Source organism: Ictalurus furcatus, chromosome 2 (genome assembly GCF_023375685.1).
Source record: "Ictalurus furcatus strain D&B chromosome 2, Billie_1.0, whole genome shotgun sequence".
In the NCBI taxonomy this organism is placed as follows: Eukaryota; Metazoa; Chordata; class Actinopteri; order Siluriformes; family Ictaluridae; genus Ictalurus; species Ictalurus furcatus.
In genome coordinates, this window is record NC_071256.1 from 730,211 (window position 1) to 738,509 (window position 8,299).

Here is an 8,299-nt window from a genome sequence, read left to right on the forward strand (position 1 = left end):
GAAAAATAAACAGAAAGCAAAACAAAAACAAAAACAAAAAAAACTGCAGGAACCTCTCCCCAAATATCCAGATCAACACCGTATTGAATAATATATAATATCAAACAGAATAAAGCTCTTATATAATATAATACAGTACTGTAAATATTTGTTAGATTGATGGTGGGAATTAGATTTGTTATAGAAGCTTAAATTAAATCTAATATAAAAGAAACATTTAGGTACATCATCAAAAAGAGGCTATTTATGAAAGAATACTGATTAATGCAGAGTCTGTCTGGAATATTCGCAGAGTTATAATTAATTTAATGCACCTCCTAAACCACAGGTAAAACAGAGCATAAATAACAGGATTAATGGTGGAATTAAGATAAAACACGATTGAAACTTTCTGAAAAGATTCTGTCTGTAGTTCAATAACATCACCTAATAAACTGTAAATAAAATATGGAAGTAAACACATCAGAAACACAGACACTAAAATGCCCAGGACTTTAGCTGCTTTTCTCTCAGATTTCATCGAGTGTGAGGTGATTTTCTGTGTTTTAGGCCGTGTGTGATTATTAAGCTCTCTGATAGCAGTGGCATGTTTCTTAGCAATCACAAACACTCGAGTATACAATATGATTATGACAGAGAGTGGAAATATGAATGAAAATATAAGATCAATTACATACGAAACCTTATTCAGAAAGAGATAACACTCTCCAGGACACATTACAGTATTTGTAAAGTTTCCATTGTGATATAAGAGTAATGAGCTATAGGCCAGCACCACACACCAGACACATACAATTACAATACCAGTGATCCTCACAGACACTCTGTTCATGTAGAGAAAGGGGTTTGAGAGAGCCAAATACCGATCCACAGCGATCAGAGCGATATTATAGATGGACGAGACTGCGAGGAAATAACAAATCAACCAAAAACTGATGCAGAAATGTCTCCCAAAAATCCAGCATGACTCGATCGTCCAGATTAACATCGGCGGCATTATTAGTGCTCCAACGAGGAAATCCGACACAGCCAGAGAGAACACGAGCATGTTTGTCGGTGTGTGAAGCTGCTTGAAGTGAAGAACAGAGATGATGACGAGCATATTTCCACACACTGTTAGAAGAACCACAGCAGCTGAACACACGTACAGTAAGATATAAACTGCAGGAGATCCAGATCTCTCTGGACAGGAGAAATGCTCACAGAGATCAGACTGGTTAAACTCCGTCAGGTTCATTCTGTCATACTGCCACAGAAATACATCCTATATTACATGCTAACATTGTAAATCTGTACCTGCAACAAGTCACAATCAAATGACTTATGGCTCAAACGGGTCTGGTGTTTTTATAGTTTATAAATTACTCACACCCCCTGAGTTTGAGTGGCAGCATGTGAATACATATGATGTCATGCTGTGTTGGAACAAAAGGCCTAATACTGTCTAGTGAGTAGTTAACAAAATATTTTCACAGTAAACCATAATGCCTTATTCGCTGTGTGTTCCTGTGTCTTCATGGCTTTGTCCCAAATAAAGTTCTCCAGCTACAGTAAAGAAACGTGTGATATTTAGACACACTATATGACACGGTATGATTATCATAAATATGAACAGTTGACAGGATATAGTCTCAACACTATTTAGTATAGTAGAATAGTTATTTGCGCATCACAGGCCGTCTGTAATGATAAAGAAATTCTAACACTGCTTGTGTACTAAATGGATACAGTGGTAGCTCAGTGGTTAAGATGCTGGATGACTGATCAGAAGTTTGTTAGTTCAACTACCAGCACTGCCAATCTACCACTGCTAGGCCTTTCAGAGAGACACTTAACCCTCAACTACTCAGTTGTATTAATGAGATAAATGTAAGTCAGTCTGGATGAGGGCATCTGCTGTAAATGTAGTCAAGCTTAATTCTTCTTTTCGTTGCTTACCCTAGCACGGACAAAGTGCAAGTAGGGGTGTGTCATTCAAAATCTGCAAGGACACATGGCCATCCAGGTAACAATCTGTTTCAGAAGGTATCAACAGGCAGGCACTTCCAAACCCAAGGCCCCAAGAAAACGCCACAACAACAGCTTCTTCCTGTGTGCTATCAACCTCATCAAACAAGGCCAATGATGTTTTCTGGATTCTCGAATCATACTTATTTAAGCCATGCGGTTCATCACCTAATTTATTAATCCTAGATTTAATAGCTACAACAATAATAGCTGGACTACAGTAACTAGAGCAATACCAAAGTCTGCACTGAATGCACAATACATACTATTTGAACACTACCTCAGAGAATGTACCTACATATTGATTTTCACTCATAAAATCTGATCGGTCTCCACAGCTGTATGATCACTTGTGGCACTGTTCAGTGTGTAAATGTCCATTTGTTGTATTTTAGATGTCTACAGCACCAATCACAAGAGAAGAGTTCTGTGATCTGAATGTTTTTGCATGTCTGATCAGATAATGTATTTGGGGAAAAGAAGTGTGTTGTTATAAATGGTGTGAGCAGAGCAGGGCTGTTTTTGTCATGTCTTTGGGTTAATTCAACTTTACCTGTTCGCCACTAGACGGCGCCCCAGTCTGAGATGTTTTTGAGCTGCCGAGATTAAAGGAAGAAACTGTGTTGTGCCAGCCATCCTGGCATTGTGTGTGTTAATAAACTGAGAACAGACATGAATCAGTGTTATAAATAGGATACAAAATCCAGCTAATAATCGTTAGCATATTTGTGCAAAAATAACAGTTTTGTCTCAGTGCTCTGTTTATTTTTAATTTTTTGGTTGGATAAGGTCAAAGCCTTTTCCACTATAAATGAGAGGCTGCCATTTCTGCATGCCTTAAAACACCTTCTGTCATTCATCACTATAGCGTGGTGACTTTTTAAGGGAACAGAGGCCTGTTCCATGAAGCTAGTTGAACAAACGCAGGGTTATGGGATTAGTTTCGAGTTGACCAAACCAATTCAGTCAGGCTTTACTGCTACCATGACACTGATTATCAACATACTCTGTCAACTCAGGCTTTGATCCTTAAGCTATGATTAGTCCACGAGCGCGTGCACAGAAACGCGTGACGTCGGCACAGAACAGCCAATAGCGTTCAACATGGGAAAAGAGCATGTGTGCGTACTTCCGGTTGAAAAAGTTTACTTTTATAGGCTCACGGTGAGAATAAACGGATTGAAAATTTAAACCCCGACATCTTTCATGTAATTTCATTTAATATAAATGTAAATTGTTTTAAGTAAATGTTTCTCTGTGAAGTTCTCTTCTTCTTACAGTTTGCGCTGGGGAGTTGAATTCATTGCGTCACTTATATGTCACTTTGCTCACAGCTGATTGGTCCAAGTTGGGTTTAAGTTCTCTTACCCAGAACAAAACCTGCCCTGGAGCAGGTCAGCCGTGGAGTGTTAGTTACTGTGGTGATGAACACCAGTAAAAGCAGAGCCACTTACATGATACCTAATACCCAGGGTTGGCAAAATCTATACTGAAACTTACCTGCCTAGCCACCCAAACCAGCTTCCTGGTACAGGCCCCAGGTCATTTAAGCCAGCTTCAAAACATATGGTCCCATTGTATGATCTAGCCATAGTTCTAGATTTGCTCTCAGCATCACCCTTTGAACCCTTGGAGGTTTTAACCCTTTGTCCTTAAAATAAATCTCTTCTGATACTCTTCCTGACATCTACTAAGGAAGTGAACAAGCTTCAAGTATTATTGCTGTACCTCTTCTGCACACATTTTTCCTTTGGTCACTCCAAGGGTACAAACCACGCTTTCCTCCCTAAAGCCAGGGACTCATCTTACAGTTTCATTATTTTGGAGTTGAAGAAGATAATACAGTTTAAAATCATGTAATTTATCACGTATTCTAAGTAATGAAGGTAAGGACGGACGCAAATGCAGATAAGAGTTTATTTAGAGACAGGCAGGCAGATAAATCCAAATTGTGAGACAATAGCATGGTCAAAATAACATGCAATGGGTCAGGCGATCAACAAACAGGCATAAATGAGGCAAGGCAAGAATTGAGAACATGTAACAAGAAACTAGATCAAAAAACATGAATCAATATGAGGAACAAGGTACAACCGCTTGGTATGGTGATAACACTCCATACTACGCCAAGTCATTGTGTTCAAAAAGTCTCTTTTATAGCTTGGAGCGAGTGAGTGAGAGATTGGCAACAGGTATGTGTGTGATTAGAATTCCAGAGAAGGTAAACGTGTGTGTGTGGGAAGTGTAGTCCATGGCAGCCATGTTCGTAGGCCACAGTGCAGGATGAGAAATGTAGTCACTGGTTTGCTGCGGTCCTGGCCCTCTGGGCAAAATATCTCCACAGCCCCACAGGTTCAAATACAGGCATTGCCCGACAAGTAACAGGTTCCTTGAGGAGCCGAGGAGCAGACATGAATTGGAGTGTCTCGAGTGTGAGCATAACCTGGTTGGCCATATCAGCAGTTTCGGTGTGAGCAGAACTTGGTTGGCCATGTCAGCAGACTCGGGCGTAAGCAGAACTTGATTGGCCTTGTCAGCAGACTTCGGTGTGAGCAGAATGTGGTTGGTTGTGTCAGGAGAATCTGGCGTGAGCCTAACATGGTTGGTCGTAATGTCGGTTTCAGGCATGAGAACTTGGTTGTCCATGTCAGCAGACTTGGGCATGATCAGAACTTGGTTGTTTGTGACGTTGGCTTCAGGTGTGAGCTGAACCTGGTTGGTCATGACGTCCGCTTCAGGCGTGAGCAGAACTTGGTTGGCCGTGTCAGCAGACTCGGGAGTGAGCAGAACTTGGTTGGCCATGTCATCGGACTTGGGCATGAGCAGAACTTGGTGGCCTGTGTCACCGGACTTGGGCGTGAGCAGAACTTGGTTGACCGTGTCATCAGACTTGGGCGTGAGCAGAACTTGGTTGGCCGAGTCAGCAGACTCGGGCGTGAGCAGAACTTGTTTGGCCATGTCAGCAGACTCGGGCTTGAGAAGAACTTGGTTGGCCTTGTCAGCAGACTCGGGCCTGAGCAGAACTTGGTTGGCCCAGTCAGCAGACTCGGGCGTGAGCAGAACTTGGTTGGTCGTGAGGTCGGTTTCAGCCGTGAGTAGACCCTGGTTGGTCGTGACGTCGGTTTCAGCCAGAGGACTTGGTTGTCCGTGTCAGCAGGCCCGGGCGTGAGCATAACTTGGTCGTGACGTCGTCTTCAGGCATGAGCAGAACTTGGTTGGGTGTGATGTTGGCTTCAGGCATGACCAGAACCTGGTTGGTCATGACGTTGGTTTCAGGCATGAGGAGATCTTGCTTGGTCATGTTGACACACTCTGGCGTGAGTATAACTTGGTTGGTCGTGATGTCGGTTTCAGGTATAAGGAGAACTTGGTTGGTCGTGTCATCAGACTCGGGCGTGAGCAGAACTTGGTTGGTCGTGTCATCAGACTCGGGCGTGAGCAGAACTTGGTTGGCCATGTCAGCAGACTTGGGCATGAACAGAACTTGGTTGGCCATGTCAGCAGACTCTGGTGTGAGCAGAACTTGGTTGGTCGTGACGTTGGCTTCAGGCATGAGCAGAACGTGCTTGGTTGTGACATTGGCTTCAGGCGTGAGCAGAACCTGGTTGGTTGTCGGTTTCAGGCATAAGCAGAACTTGGTTGGTCGTGTCAACAGACTCAGGTGTAAGCAGAACGTGGTTGGTTGTGTCAGGAGAATCAGGCGTGAGCAAAACCTGGTTGGTCATGACGTCGGTTTCCGGCATGGTGACTTGGTTGCCTGTGTCAGCAGACTCGGGCGTGAGCATAACTTGGTTGGTTGTGATGTCGCTTTCAGACTGGAACTTGGTGTGGAAGGTTACATCATCGAATTCAGACTGGAACTTGGCGTGTTAGGCTGTCTCTTTGACCTCAAACAGGAACTTGGCTTGAGAGGCCCTCTTTTCGACCTTGGACAAGAGCTTGGCATGAAAGGTTGTCTCTTTGACCTCAGACATGAACTGGGCTTGGGAGGTCATCTCTTCGACCTCAGACAGGAACTTGGCTTGAGAGATTCTCTTTTGGACCTCGGACAGGAACATGTCATGGGAGGTCACCTCGTTGACCTCATACGGGAACGTGGCTTGGGAGGTCGCCTTGTCCACCTCGGACGGGAACGTGGCTTGGGAGGTCGTCTCGTTGACCTCGGACATGAACTTGGCTGGAGAGGTGGTCTCTTTGACCTCAGACAGGAACATGGCTTGGGAAATCACCTCATTGACCTCTAGCAGGAACTTGACTTTATGCTGGAGCTGTGGAGATGAGACAACCTCGTGAGTCTCAGGCTGGAACTCTGGGGATGAGCCTGCCTCGCGGGTCTCCTGCTGGTGCTCTGGGGAGGGGCCGCCACGTTGACCTCACACTGGAGCTCGGCAGGTGAGACCACTTTGTGGGTCTTAGGCAGGAGCTTTGGGGAGGAGGTCACCCAGTTTGCCTGCTCATAAAAGGTGGTGAACGGCAAGTCAAGGTTATCTATGACGCAGGCCTTCTCCAAACACTCATCCGAGTTGGGGCATATTCTGGACTCCTTAATTAATAGTCCCACAAACTGAGTTACATTGTGCAGACCCTTGGAATCTGTACCAGTCAGACGCTCTGCCCACTGGCGGGCGGAGAGTATGAACCCTAGCCACTGCCTCTGGTTAGGTTTGGGGTGCGTCAGGCTCAAAAAATGCAATTGGCACTCAAAGAGAAAATACTCAGGGTAGCCAAGAAATCCATCGTATGGCTCTGGGCGATCCGTGGCTATCCATTGAGGAAGCTTAAAAGAGTTCAGTCTCGGTATGGTGTTCCTCACTACCTTGGCATGACGTCTTCTCCGTCTTCCTGCTGCATCCATGTTTAGGCGTAGTATTCTGTCACGTATTCAAGGTAATGAAGGTTAGAACTTCTGTCAGTCAGCACAACCTGAAGGTTTGCTTTTTAAGGGCACCCGTCATTTAAGCCAACCTCAAAGCATTTGACCCCGTCGTAGAATCTAGCTATAGTTATAGATTCACTCTCACCATCACCTTTTGAACCCTTGGAGGTTTTAACCCTCTGTCGTTAAAATAAATCTGTTCTGATACTCATCCTGACATATATTAAGCAAGTGAGCAAGCTTCAGGTGTTATCTATGTGCCCCTATTGTACACACTTTATCTTGGGTCACACCAAAATTACAATTCTGCCTAACCACGCTTTCCTTCATAAATCCATCATGCAAATATTCACTACAGAAGTACTCAAAAATCTATCCAGAAGGTATTTAAATCTTTTGAAAACTAATTGACTTGATCTATATTATTCAGTACTAATTTTGAAGCAATGGTTCTTTTTTCTACTTTTTCCTAATTCATATTTTATCTTTTTATTTTACTGTCACATGCACATTAGTCATATTTATGATGTACATTAGGCCAAACGGATTTTCTCCCTCCGCTTTCATACTTTTAATGTCACATGCACATTGCAGTCATAATATGAAAGTTTCAAGACTTAATAACATGCAAAAACTGTATTTGTAATGCAAAATCATTTACCGAGGGTGCCAATATTAGTGGAGGGCACTGTATCTGTATAAGACTGTAGATTTGATTTACAAGGATGAGATGTGTCTTCACATGTGAATGCTGTAGAGATGATTATTCATTAGCATTGAAAAATAAATATAATTTTGTATTGCAACTTTATAATCTCATAACTGTGTCTACAGGAGAGATTACATGTTAACTGATAAATATAATAGCAAGTTACAAAACACTAAATTAGAATAGTGATCCATTTTAGCATCAAATGTTTAAAAAAATCACAATAAAAGCACAATTTAATCTTTTTCTTTTGAAAACCTGTTTGTTTTTGGCCCACGTGTTAATCTGTGCAATTGTTGACATGCACTGTATCCTATTATGTAATATAATACAGTACAATATAAATTATATTGGGGAGGTGGGTTGATTTGTTACAGACGTTTAGATTATATATAAAATAATAGCAATATTTGGCCACTAAATCAGAAGAACTAAAATATGATTATAACTATAAAATATTACTAAAAATATTTAATAATGCAAGAGTTCAGTTGGAATATTTGCAGAGTCATAACCCGTAGTAAAACAGAGAATAAATAAATTAATAGATTAATGGAGGTATTAAGACAAAACCTGTTTATAAATTCTGTAATGTTTCTGTCTGTAGTGTGATGACATCACCTAATAAACTGTAAATAAAATACAGAATAAACACACCAAAAACCCAGACCCAGAACACGTCACAAAACTCATGACGTTTCCCTTGG

General features: G+C 42.3%; 1 protein-coding gene across 1 annotated transcript; it reads right to left on the minus strand.

The window, feature by feature from the left end:
• Nucleotides 1–244: 244 nt before the first annotated feature.
• Nucleotides 245–1,237, minus strand: LOC128617015 (trace amine-associated receptor 13c-like). Its single transcript, XM_053639955.1, has one exon. The coding sequence runs from the start codon at nt 1,235–1,237 to the stop codon at nt 245–247; it is 993 nt and encodes a 330-aa protein (XP_053495930.1).
• Nucleotides 1,238–8,299: the final 7,062 nt, after the last annotated feature.

What these genes read in the sequence shown, in the direction of transcription:
- LOC128617015 (XM_053639955.1), bottom strand. Translation starts at nt 1,237, where the DNA reads ATGAACCTGACGGAGTTTAACCAGTCTGATCTCTGTGAGCATTTCTCC.